The sequence below is a fragment of the Myodes glareolus genome, chromosome 6 (genome assembly GCF_982192425.1).
Source record: "Myodes glareolus chromosome 6, mMyoGla1.1, whole genome shotgun sequence".
Taxonomy (NCBI): domain Eukaryota; kingdom Metazoa; phylum Chordata; class Mammalia; order Rodentia; family Cricetidae; genus Myodes; species Myodes glareolus.
In genome coordinates, this window is record NC_142031.1 from 34888578 (window position 1) to 34902635 (window position 14058).

Consider the following 14058-nt stretch of genomic DNA (forward strand, 5'->3'; position numbering starts at 1 on the left):
TGTACGAGTATCTTATGTTGTTGATCAGTGACATTGAATATATGGCAAGCAACACTAATGCATGACTCAACACAGTTTATCTAGCTCGTGTATTTTTTTTCAAAGAGAAAAATAAAAGCCTTTTTTGTTCTTAGGGATACTTAGCACCGTGCTTAGGTACTACTTTGCATGGCGGTCACCATTGAGAGCAGCACATCGCTATGAAAAGTGTAGCGCTAAGTAGACTGACAAATGGACCCTTGCTTACAGTTAGAGAGATGATTGAAGGCAGAGGAGGACTTTGATCAGCATCATCTGGGAATGCACACATTGGTGACTCAGAGTTTCCTGCTTCTCGAGTCATTTGCAAGTGACTGGAGAAGTGTTTCGAGTATTGATTTGGGGTTTACAAATATATTTAGAAGAATCAGCAAATTTGCAAATGAAGAGTGTGAAAAGCAAGAAGACTCCTCTTTTTTTCTACATTACCTTACCCAGCAACTTCTGCAATTCAACCTTTGCTTCCTAATCTCGTTCAGCCTCAGCAGCCCCAATCTCTGAAAATCTGAGAGCCCAAATGCTCTGACACTTAAACACTATATATTGATGGTAAGCTCAACATTTTTTATATTTCCTCAGGATCTTGGAGTTTTCCATTAGGGACATTCTCCCTAGTCTACATGTTTTCTGTGTAGGGATCTTAAAAAGCGGGTAGAAATCTGGACTTCCATTCCAATGCCATCATATATTTGAAGGCTCTCCAAAGTGCCATAATCGTCCAGGAACATGGGGGAAGAAGGAATAAAGGATGCCATCCACTAACTTTCCTAATAAGGGAATAGTTACTTTATCTATGTCAGTTTCCTATTGATACTTTCATTTTTACTCAAAGAAAATCTTTTCAGGGCTGGAGAGATGGCTCAGAGATTAAGAGCACTGATGGTTCTTCCAGAGGTCCTGAGATCAATTCCCAATAGCCACATGGTGGCTCACAACCATCTGTAATGAAATCTGGTACCCTTTTCTGGACTGCAGGCATACATGCAGACAGAATACTGTAAACTAAATAAATAAATCTTTGCAAACAAAAAAAGAAAAGAGAAGAAAGTTCTTTTCACTCCACACTAGTTGGATGCTCAAATATTGTTTAAAATTCCTCTTCTTCCCAGCAACAGAAGGATTTTTTCCCCTTTCCTCTCTGAATAGTTTCTAGCATTGAAAGAGGAACATTCTTTCATCTGGTAAAAGTTTCCTGAGACCAAATATAAAAATTGTTAAGAATAGATACTTTTGAACAAGCGTATGCTATCAAAGAGACAGGGAAGCTCTGCTACTGTCAGTGTGTCTGTACTTGGATCTCTCCATATCATTTATATAAGGGGGGAGGGTGAAGGACCTGGCCAGCCTGTCTTCTTGTCTTGGCTACAATAGAGAAGACACACATCTTCTAGAATGATGGGGCGTCATATAAACCTTGGCAGTCTGAGTGTGCCATCCAATGGGAGCAAAGTGAACATGCAGTTCTTAATTCCTTCATCGCCATTAGTCATGCTTCTCCCCCTGTAACCCACACAGGCCATCATGGCGCAACTACCACAGGAGGAGAAAGCCAAAATAGCTGAGCAGGTGGAGATTTTCCACCAAGAAAAAAGCAAGCTGGATGCTGAAGTGGCCAAGTGGGATGACAGCGGCAATGACATCATTGTGCTAGCCAAGCAGATGTGCATGATCATGATGGAGATGACAGACTTCACAAGGTGAGGCCCAGAGGTAGGGAGATGGCCATGTTCTCACTAAACCCACATGTGTAACACTGGCTGTTCACAGGAAAACCTGTTGAAATAGTGAGCTACTATAACAAAGAAAGGTAAAGCTCTTAGCAATTTCCACTTATAAGTCAAGATGTTTACCTGTGGAGGAGAGTGGATTCATTTTTGCTTATAATTACTATTTGTTTTAGTTATCTATTATAAGGTACTCATGAAAAAAAAAACAAGGGTTGGGTAATTCTTCGTTGTTCTCTACTAGTTTTAAATATGCTTAAGTACTATTCTGAAGGAAAAGCGAATGTTTTGTTAATTTCCTGTTGGAAAAATATGGGCATGTTTCTATGTGCATTTATTTGTTCCGTGTGTTCTAACAAAACATGACTTAGCACTGTTTTTTGGCTCACATCTAACCCTAATATACCAGGAGTTATGTCTGACAGATGAAGGCGACAAAATTCTTACAGGAAAATTGTGTTAGCATTTTTCTTTTCCGAATGAGCAGCCTTTCTCATAGGTCAGAAAGGAGCCAACATTCTGACAGGAGCCTTTGCTTCACCACAAGTCGTGGGTGCTTGTGTCATTCCCTTTGGTGTCTCCCTAAGAGGGCAATGACAACTGTCTCTGCCCTTCTGAGCTACACAAAGAGCAATCAGATACAAAAAAATCACAGGAGAAAGGGCCCTCCATTCGGAAGGAGAAGATGAAGCAGTATGGAGCAAGTCCTTAACATTGTTTGCAAAAGGGTAGAATGACATTCACAAACTTCTCAGGAGAGGATTTACTCCAGAAGCATAATGCAAGTAGGAACTATCTTGCCAAGCACAAAGCATCTGACAAGCCCGTTCACAGTCTTTTTCCAAATGCTGTGTTTGTGTTTGTTTATAGTGTTTGCATACAAGTATAAGCACATGCGTTATGGCATGTGTGTGGAAGTCGGAGTCCATCTTCAGGTACTCAACTTCGCTTCCATCCTCTCTCTCTTTTTCTCTACTGCTGCATGCTCCCCCTTTGATAACCTATGTGAGTAGAGGGATTCACCTGTTTCTGTCTCCCTCTTGCCATGGGCTTGCTAGCTGAGATTACAGATGCACCTTCTGCACCTGGCATTACAATTGTGGCTTCTTGGTGATCTGAACCCCTGTATTCAACTTTGTACAACAAGTGTTTTATTTACCGTGCCATCTCCATAGGTCCAGATTTAATGTATAATGTTTAATTTTCCTGTCAAAATTCTGTAACTTTAGGTTATTGTAACTGATACATCATTAGGGTAGAATATGAATCAAAATTAATGCTATATCTTAAGCTAGTATTGTGCCACAGCATATGCATCCATACATATACAGATGCACATATATTAAAAAGAAAATTAATAGACCACTCATTTAAGTTTATTTTTATCATATGTAAAGATGTTTTGTGGTTGAGTATGCCATGATAAAATCATGCAAGACATATAGGAATGTCAGATTATCACCTAATGGGTGAGAACATTTTTAATAATTGTTGACTGCTTCTTATAAGGAAAGGCAAGAATTGATTATAGGTTTTAATAAAATACAGAACATGGCTATGTCATCCCCTTTACCCTTTACCTCGGGCAAATATGTACTAACGACATTACTTGGCTCCTTTTCCAAATCTTTCAAAATTGTTTTTGATTCTAGCAAAATGATTTCAGTGTTGGGAGTGTGACCTTCGAGAGCTTTAAATGTCATCATATTCATTCAAAGTTCAAGTTTGTACATTTAGTTAGTCTCCTTCAGCTTCACAAATGTATTTCTAACACACAAAATAATATCGGGGGGGGGGGGGAAGTCCTAGCCATTATTTAAGGCTAGATTGCCTACAAATCAGATGGTGGTGTCAGCCTCAGTCATTGCTTCCTAAGGTCCACGATGACTTCATTTGCTTGCTTTCAACATTTTATTAGTATTTTATCTGATGGATATTATGCAACCCATTAATAACATCAGTGGAACAAATAATCTCATTAGTTTGAAGTGAATAATGAATCTAGGCACGTTGCTAGTTTAGATCAGGAGAACATTTTGTAATTTGCATTATATATAAGTGTGGTCAAGGAAGATAAATATATTTGAGGGGGTCCTGTCCAATGATGTTGAATAACGCAGGCTCTTTATTAGTCAAAGCATCATTTTAAAACTGAAAAGAAAGCTGGTTCAATTTCCTACAGAATTCATCTAAGAATTTTTTTGTTGCTGATCTGAATAATGAACTGTCCAGCCTGTTGCTGGTTATCATTTTTCCTAATGTCTGATGAGCTCTCTCTTTCTCTCTCTCTCTCTCTGCTCTATACACACAACACACCCACACCCCTGCACACACGCATATGCATGTGCATGTGCACATGCATTTGTGTGTATGCATGTGAACACAATTGTGAATGTGTGTGTGTGTGTAGCTAATGAAAACAAAACAATGGGAAGGTATAAACTGACAGTGCAGCCCAGGAGGCTGAGGCTTACTCCCCTTGCCATCTGTGCATTCTCATTGTGAGCAAAGTAGCACTTGACTGTGTCTTTCTTAATGGCCTCTCACCTAAGTTTACTGCATTCAGTCTTCTTTATTATTATTATTGAAATTGCATTTTCTACTTCAAGAAGGAGTAATTGTCGCTTTATACAACTAAACATTCCTAAATACCATTTCCTATTATTTAAAGTTTATATAGAGTTGATTAGAAACCGTAACCTGACTCCTCTATTCAAGTGTTTATAGGGCATGTAGGCCTCATAGTCACCATTCATTTATTACTGTGTTCTATTATTCATGTCACTGCACATTCATTAACTGGATTCCCTCATCTCCATGAGTCCACTCAGTTATTCAAATGGAAGAGGTGCTACCTGACTATTCATGCACTATGTCCTTCACAGAGGATAGAGGACCCATTGGGTTTCACATTCCTTTCATTCCATTGACTCTTTCTTTATAATCTAATGGGCAAAATCTGAAGTACCATCCCTTGCACAGCAAATTCATACTTCTTGTGTCATTTTGAGAAATTGCTGTGTACCGATCTGGTGTTGCCCCACCAAGAGGCATGCAGACAGCCTTAGTTCAGCCTTAACCAAATAATGAGGATCAAAATGCTCTTGTAAACATTAATGTAAAGGGAGGAGTAAGCTGGGGGTGAGGTGGAGATAATCTGGACATAATCAACTATAAAACACCAAGCAATGAACTAAAATTCATACAATTCTTCTTAGCTTTGTTCTGCTTTAGTTCAGGAGCTCACTCCCTCAGCTCAGAGATTTGAGCTGGCATTTCAATATCAGTCCTTCCCTTTCTCTTTTCACACTGTAACTGGTCAACAAAGGCAACTATCTAACTTCCTTACACCAAACTTTTCCTCTTTTCACTGTACCCTTCAACGCCTGCCTTTTTTCTTCTTTGTCCTGTTTTTGGTTTGTACTTCAATTGCATGACCTAAATAGTACACCTACAAGAGTTGAACTCATGACTCTCAGATCCTGCCTGATATCTTAAGATCTACTAGGTTCTGTATGTTGTTTCTCTATGCTACTTATCCGTGCCTTACTTGCTGTGGCAATCTTGTGTGTGTGCATGTATGTGTGTGTGTGCATGTGTGGGGGGCATATGTATGTTATGTTGGTGGATATGAAAGGGTATGATTAGGGTGTCAGTTTTCTCCTTCCACAGTGTATTTCCGGGTTTGAATTCAGGTCATCTTGCTTGGGTTTCAGACACTTTTGTCCACTAAACCATCTTGCTGGGCCTGGGAGAATTTCTTAGAGCATTTTTCTTTTGAAACAGTGATTCCAGAGAGGTTTTTATGATTCCACATATTTACAAATACCCTCATTGCATTTCCTTTCTAGAGTTACATTTAACATTAGCAAACTAGATGTGTTGGGAAGACTATAGAAAATAAACCCTTTAAATTTGAATTAACTTTGAATTAGAATTTGGCGTACTGAATTTTGCTCACAATGTACTGACACATTGCTATTGCCCATTAAGACTCACAGGCTTTTTGTAAAATAAATACAAATTAGTTGGCAAATGGGAGCTCACAGCACTGAAGTAATACTTTTCCCAGCTTGACTCTCTTTTTGGAGTGACCACTTCTTACGAAAGACTCCAAATATTGGTCTTTATGTACAAATCAGCTGTACTTAAATGAAAGATTATGCATACTAGAGAAGTAATAGATTTCATTTCTAAGAACACTAACAACATGTTCTAGGTGAGACAATAGAATGATTCCTGCCATTAGGGACACAAGGTTCTCTAAAACACCCTTTCAAGCTTACCTACTGAAGACTCGACTCTGAGCTACATTAACGTCAGGGTGTATGTCCTCATTTTGAGATAGGCTGCAATAAACACTAGGCTAAAGTCACTGTTGCATTTGTTTTCCAGTGATGGTAAGACTAACTTGGACTTTCCTAGGTCAGTTTTCTTGTATGTTTGTTTTTTGTGGCTTTCAATTTTTCTTTTCTGGTTATTTATTTCTTGATTCAGTGCTATGCAAATGGCTATAACTCATTTAGTTTTGTATAGTTTGGTATCTTCTAGCTGAATATGGGTGTTTAAATTGTTTTTGGTTGTAATATGCAACATAAAGTTTACTGTGATAATCATTGTTTAAGTAGACAAATATGCCACACTAAGTACACTGGTGTACTTACTAGCATTGGTCTATATATTTTCATCTCCCTTAAACGTGGATCCAGTTGCCTGCTAACTCTCTGTCACCTGATCCCCATAGTCCCTGCAAAACACCAGAAAAATCAGCTTTTCTGTGTCTGTGGCATTGCTCACTATAGGTATCACATGAGAGACACAGTTCATATCTGTCTTTTTGCATCTGGCTTCTTTTGTAGTAAATATTTTCAGAGTTCATCTGTGTCTTCACAGCGCAAAATTGTCTTTCCTTTTAAAGGCTGAATAGTATCCCACTGAAACGCATACACTGCATTTGGTTTCACTATGCATCTGTTAATGAGTATCCTGTTTTTTTGGGTGTCGTGAAAATGTGCTGTTGAGGACACAGAGAAAATATATCTCTTTCATTCCCTGTGTACAGAGGTATTGGGAGATCCTATGGTATTTGAAAAATTTTGAGGAATCATCAAATCCCTTTCTCAGGTTCCTGTATCATTGTGCATTCTTACCAGTAATTGACTAATGTTCTAACTTCTTTATATCAAACATAGATATTTTTCTGTTTTGTTTTTGTTTTTGTAGTTCTCTTAATGGGTGCAAATTGTAATAACTTTGTAGTTTTAATTTTTATTTCTCTAGTGACCAGTGACATTGTATGCCCTTTTAATTGAATACTTCTGTTGCTGTCATTTTTAATATATTCTGAATATCTATTCCATATTATACAATAAGATTCAAAGGTTTTTTCTTGTTTTTTAGGTTTTGTTTTCAATAACCATTGAAAATATACTTTGATGATAAAATTTTAAACTTAAGGTCAAGTTTATTTTTTCTTCAGTTGGTTCTACTTTTTAAAATTATTATATCCAAGAAATCTCTGCCAGATCAAATGCCATGAGTGCTCACACACATTGCTTTCCTTGTGTTTTATTACTGATCAGTTTGTGGCTGAATGTTTTGCTGAGGGATGGAAAGCTTCTTTAGCAACATTTATTGAAAATACTCTTTGCATCATTAAGTGGTCTTACCACCCTGTGGAAAGACACTTGTCCATATGCGTGAGGTCCTAATTCTGAACTTGATTTGGTTTCCTTATTCTATTTTTCTGCCTTTGAGTCTGGACTATGCTCTTTTGTCTACTGTAAATTTTTGTTAAGTTGTAAAATCAGAAACTATGAGGGTTTAACCTTTTTTTTTTCCCTGTCAGATTGCTTTGGCTACTTGAGATTCCTTGTAAATTTAGGACATTTCATTTTGTTTGGGCAAAATATACTGCTGAGATATTAATATGGATTGCTGTGAATCAGTAGATCTCTAAGTCATCTAATTCGTGTTTGTGGGATGACTTTCTATGTGCTATCTGGGTTTCTTCCAGCCGTGTTTTATACAGCACTGAACACATACATCTGATGCCTCCTTAATTATGTTTACTTGGTGTAGGAGATTTGTCTGTAATCTGTCAATCATGTTTTAAATTAACGCTGATTGGCCTGGCAGGAAGTATAGGTGGGAAAACCAGACAAGAAGTAGAGGTGATGCAATGAGAACAGGAGAATTCTGGGAAGGAGGAAGCTGTTTCCTCCCAGTCCTGCCCAGACAACAGAAGAAGCAAAATGTAAGCTGCCACGCTGGGAAAGGCACTGAGCTGTGTGGCTAACATAGATAAAAACAATGGGCTAACATAAGTTATAAGAACTAATAAGTAGCCTGAGTTAATGGGCCAATCAGTTTTTAATCTTATGGAGTCCTCTGTGTGATTTTCTTTGGGGTTTGCAGGCTGTGGGGTACTGGACGGGACAGATATCCCAACAAGCAGGCACCCTCATGTTACATTTACTCTTTATTTATTATTCTTGATGCCTACTTAGTGGAATTTGTAAAAAAATTTCTTTTGTGTCAGAGGATTAAATCCAGAGCCTTATTTATACGGGGCAGACACTAACATATGAGCTATGCCAATCCTGAGTTGCTTCCTCAATTCTATTTCATGATCATTTATTCTTAATGCCAATAAACATGATTGTGCTTTTGTGTATTCTTAAGTTTCTAGTCCTTTTCTTTCTGAGAACAGGTATCATTTGGGAGTGTCCCTTAGTCTTCCTCCATTATTGTCAATGCTCCACTCAAAAATGAGTGTATCTGTTACCATGAAATAGTTGTTTACTTTTATGACCCTTTCTGATCCTCTGACATAGCTTCTAACTGTAAGAGTTCAAATTGAACTTCTAGTGTGGACACTGGAGTGGTAAACTTTTGTTTATCATTGTGGTGCCATTGAGTGCATGAACTATAGTCACATGTGAAATAAAAATATAATCACACTGGATTTTCACTGTGACCATAGATGAGCATCTGGGACTCAAGTAAATGCAATGTCTCTAAAGATACTCTTTACTAACTTTGAACATTTAGTAAGTTTTTAAAATTTGTATTTAAAGTTTATTGGAAGACATATTTTGAGATCCTTTGGAATTATATTACTATATAAATACGTATGTGTGTATGTATGTATATACATTTGTGTTTATAATATGTATACCTGTGTGAGTTTATATGCATCACACACACACACATGCAAGTGTCCACAGAGGTCAGAAGAGAACATAGGATCTTTTGGAACTGGAGTTAAGGCATACTCCACTTTAAAATACTTGAAGTGAACAAACACATACTTCCTTGGCAATGAAAAATAAAGCAACCACTAAGCTTTTAATGGTGCTCTTTAGATAAAGGCAAAGGTTAACAGGTATCATGTCAGAGTAAAGCTTTACAAGAAATTTTCTACAGTCTGAAAGTTACAGAGAAATATATAACACGTTAACATTTTTAAGTGGTGGCATTTTTTTAAAGATTTCCTTTAAATAATCATGGAAGAAATACAACAAAAAGAAGGAAGGTACTTAGAGATGATAATTAAAAACACAGTTGGAACAAGTGTCAGACTGTCACAGAATCTTTACCTCATCCACATAATGCAAATTTCACATGTGAAATCTCATCTTGTTTGCACTAGAAAAATCTCAGTGGCTAGTCAAAAGTCAACGAATACATTCTTTGGAAGGCTCAGGTTGGCTAGATTTCTCTGGCATATGTGCCTCAACAGTAATAGGAACTTCTTTTGTATTTCCAAATGTTAATACAGAAAAACAAAGTCCCAAATGAGAACTGGGAAGAAACAATGCAACACACATTTCATTAACACTTATCTTATGAAAACTATTTTAAGTCTACCATTTTGTAATACTACATAACAATTGTGGTCATTGCTCTCTTCTTAGAACCATATGTTGTCTAAATAAATTGCTTTTGAGTGGCTTTTCTCTGGGTCTTAGCACATTTTTAACACAGGAAGGCAATTTTGGTGCCTTCAAAATGCACTGAATTTTAGATATGAATATTAAGGGATAATAGAAAATCTAATCTTCTAAAAACTAAGGAAATTTAATTCACTAAAAACTAAGCATAAACATGTTCAGTCTATTCTTTATTTACCTCCCAAGAAAGTAGAAATTTATATGCTATATTTATTTAAAGGTTCATGGTACAATAACATTTCCCCTCCTTTTAAGTCAGTATTTAAAATTAAACAGGCAAGTTGATTGAGTAATATAATATTTAATTACCTACCTAATTGAAAACTATGTGTGAACATGTTGGGATGCTGCAAGCATTAGGAGCATTTGCCATCATAATGTTTAGTGTAATTTTTCACATATCCGTTACCAGAAATACAAAGTGTATGATATTGAGAACCTTGCAATTTCTGAAATTCTGGTCAAATATCCCTAAGTTATGACTAAGAGGGAAGTGTTTCTCAAGGTGCCATATGGACTTGAGCTAAATAAAATGAGGGTACTGGGCACCGTATGGATGGCTATGCATCTGTACTTAGTTGGTTTAGACTGTTTCTGTTTTAGAATTCATTACTTACGCTTGTGTGGATTAGTGTGATGCTTGCTGCTAAGTGATAACTTGGCAGAATCTTGATTCACATTGGAAACAGGTCCCTGGGCATATCAATAAAGGACTGCCTAGGTTAGGGATTGCTTCTGGAGATGTCTGTGGGGGGTTATCTTGATACTGTTAATTGATATGGGAAGAATCACCTTAATCCTATGAGGGCCCATTCCGTGGGCACAAGATTCTGCTAAATGCATCAAGTGTGCTGAGCTCCAGCCTGCAACTATCATTTCCTGTTTCCTGGCTGTGAATGTGATGTGACCAATTGCTGCATATACACACAGCGAGGTGTTGTGTATGGTAGCTTCTGGCATGTGAAAACAATTAGGTACTGAAGTCCCCTCCTCCTGTGATGATCATCTTAACAGAGTAACATTGAAAGATAGTAGAAAGATAAATGTGAATGTGTATATGAAATTAGGAGACACCCCCACCCCATACACACAAGGAAACATGGTAGACTATCAACCTGGAGGTTGAGGTGAGTCAAGGCAACAGTGAAATTTTCAGTAACAGGGCCAGACCTCATTAAATAAAGAACTAGCATCTTGCACTAAGAATGTAGGAGGTTTGTGTGTTGCCAGTTATTGAGTTGAATTCTAATTATGTTGTATATTTTTCAGAGGCAAAGGCCCATTGAAAAATACGTCTGATGTCATTAATGCTGCCAAGAAGATTGCAGAAGCAGGCTCTCGAATGGACAAATTAGCCCGCGCTGTGGCTGATCAGGTAATACAAAAGAAAGAGTAGGAATTAATTAGTACCAGCATTCTGGGACCAGTTTTATGCACCCGATGAAATATGCATTTGGAGATAGTTCCTAATATTTTGTAAATTGGCTACTGCTGAGGCTGAGCTCATGGCAAAAGTATCTTTAACTCAGTAGATGCATCAAATGCTTAAAAGAGTGGCATGTTAAACCAGCCTTCCCCACTCAGAAAACCAATTATATATCACAATAAGGGAGCAGAACAATATAAGGCAGAAATCCTAGGACCATATGCACAGAGATGGCATTGCTCAGTGGGCTGGACCCTCCCATGCCAGACATGCCCGGAAGTGGTGGTGCATGTCTTTAATCCCAGCAATCCGGTGGCAGAGCAGGCAGTTATCTGTAAATTCAAGGTTAGTCTAGTCTACAGAGAGAGTTCCAGGATAGGCTCCAAAGCTACAGAGAAACCCTGTTTTGAAACAAAATAAAACAAAAAAGACCAAGAAAATAAAAAAAGAAATGGAAAGAAAAAGAAAGAAAGAAAGAAAGAAAGAAAGGAAGAAAATGTTAGATATGTAATGGCGAATCAATCCCACACCAATTATGTTTTAAGGGGGTATTTACTTTGTGGGGTAAAACTTACATACACCATAAACCGTCAGGAAGGGAGCCTAGTTGCTGGAGCCGGAGCCGGGAGCAGGAGCGGGAACCAAGCGCCGGAACCAAGAGGCCCGAGCTGAGACTTGTGGCTCTTTTTATTTTTTTAAAAGATTTATTTATTTATTATGTGCATAGTATTCAACCTCCATGTATGCGTACAGGACAAAAGAGGGCACCAGACCTCATTACAGATGGTTATGAGCCACCATGTGGTTGCTGGGAATTGAACTCAGGACCTCCAGAAGAGCAGTCAGTGCTCTTAACCTCTGAGCCATCTCTCCAGCCCCTTGTGGCTCTTTTTAAAAGAGAAATATACCAAGCCCCAGTGGGCTGGTATTTCAGCGCCTATTGGCTGACGGAGCGGAAGGCACTCCCACAGCACCGTTGGCTTGGCTACAGCGAATATTGGCTGAAGGAAGATACTCCTGCAGCAAATATGTTTTCCTACAGGACAAGTTCATGGGGATATTTCCTCAACAGAAGTTCTCTCTTTTCAAATGACTTTAACTTGTGGCAAGCTGACAAAAGAGTTAACCATGTGGTAGTAAGAAAACATGACTCCCATTAGTAAACACTGGTCTTACTATAATACCCTGTAATTCATAATAAGTTATGCTCTATGCTCTCTCTCTCTCTCTCTCTCTCTCTCTCTCTCTCTCTCTCTATATATATATATATATATATATATATATATATATATATTACCCAGAGTCAAATAAATCTCAGAGAAATGAAATTCCCAAAGCCTCACATGTGTGTTCACAGGATGTCTAGCTGGAGCCTTCTCTGTTTCACATAGACTATTTGATTATATTTCAGCAATTTCCATTCAGAGTGGCTTGAACTAGAATTTCAGAAACCATGTCTTTTTCTTGTTCCTGGAACATTCCTTGTAAGGGTACATTAGGCAGTGGACATTGCCAGATAACTGATTATCTCTTCACACTGCAGTTAAGAAGAGTCAACAGTCTGAACTACTTCAAAGCAAATATACTCTAAAATACAAAATGAGGTTCTGAAATAAAAATGACGTGTACTCTCAATACATGGAAACTCCACAATGAACATGAATGTGTTTCAGGAGGTAGTACCTTTTGAAGACCTTGAAAAACAGAAGGCTGGCTTCTCCATAGATATTCCAAGTCTCCTGATTTTTCAAGTTGCAGCTCCCCAGTAAAAAAAAAAATGGTCCCATATTTTTTAAACATTAGGGTTGTTCTTTTATTTATTTGCTTTCCAACATCCCAGGTTTAACGTCAAAATACCTAATAAATGCACTGACCTTGTAATGTTTTACCACTCCAACCAGAAGATTCAACAACTAAAATTGAACATATAGTAAAAACTAAAAACTTCCAATTTTAATTGTATTTATACATGATGGGTAACTTAATGGGATGTTTCTGAGAAGCTTACTGTTTGGGAAATTTCATCATTATCATAATTTCAGATTATTTTCCTTGTGACCCTATCATTTGTAGTAAGTGAAAACCAAACCTTTGGTGTTACTCATGTCAGCGTTACATCAACTGTCAGGATTCAGAGTATTAAGTTGAACTTCGTTTTAGAAACTTTCATAAATATTTTAGACATCTCACACAAGAGAAAAAACAGAGGACCTACCTGGATACATGCAACAAAGACAGACACCAACCAGAGGGAAAGCCATGGGCTTAATCTGAAAATGTTGGTGGGCACTGGGATATGTGGAGCCACAAGAAATGTTTGAGTGACTATAGAAGTTCTCATAGAGGATTTTATTTTTCTCTGGGAGTAAAAATTGAATGGAAGTTGAATGGCTTTTTATTACATACTCATTATCTATTTTTGAAAGTATTTCTCAGTACATTTAGGTGGGTTAAGTTCCATAGTCCCAGTTTTAATTCCTATTTTATTTTTACTGTTTAGTATCTTAATTGACAAGATCAGTTTTGATAGATAGTAAACATAGTATGAATACACACACACTCTTACATACACATGCATGCATGCATGCCCCCCACATACATGAGAGAGGGGGGTAGAGACAGAGAGAGACAGAGAGAGGATTCTAAATTTATTTTTAGATTAGGAGATAGAACATTTTAGTGTTATTAACACTGATTTTTAAAGTAAATGAAGAGTAATCCCATGTCTTTCGGGTATATTTATAGTCATTATCTATGAAATATCTGGAAATGTTGTTAAAGTTTTATCTAAGCAGTGTATTTCTTTTTCAAATCCTGGATCGCTTTTTCATGTATAGAGGGTGTTCTGAATTTCTATTGTTCTGTCATTACCTTTAAAAAGGTCACAAAATAAACCAGTTATGTTTTCACTTGC

The 14058-nt window shown here is 37.5% G+C and overlaps 1 protein-coding gene across 3 annotated transcripts in view; it reads left to right on the plus strand.

Annotated features, from left to right (window-relative positions):
- Nucleotides 1-14058, plus strand: part of Ctnna2 (catenin alpha 2) — a 1097293-nt gene that overhangs the window by 1043819 nt on the left and 39416 nt on the right. For all 3 annotated transcript variants that reach the window (XM_048416544.3, XM_048416545.3, XM_085690683.2), the window contains 2 exons: nt 1555-1736; nt 10988-11093. In XM_048416544.3, coding sequence (XP_048272501.1) covers nt 1555-1736; nt 10988-11093 — 288 coding nt within the window. The remainder of the gene's footprint in view (nt 1-1554; nt 1737-10987; nt 11094-14058) is intronic.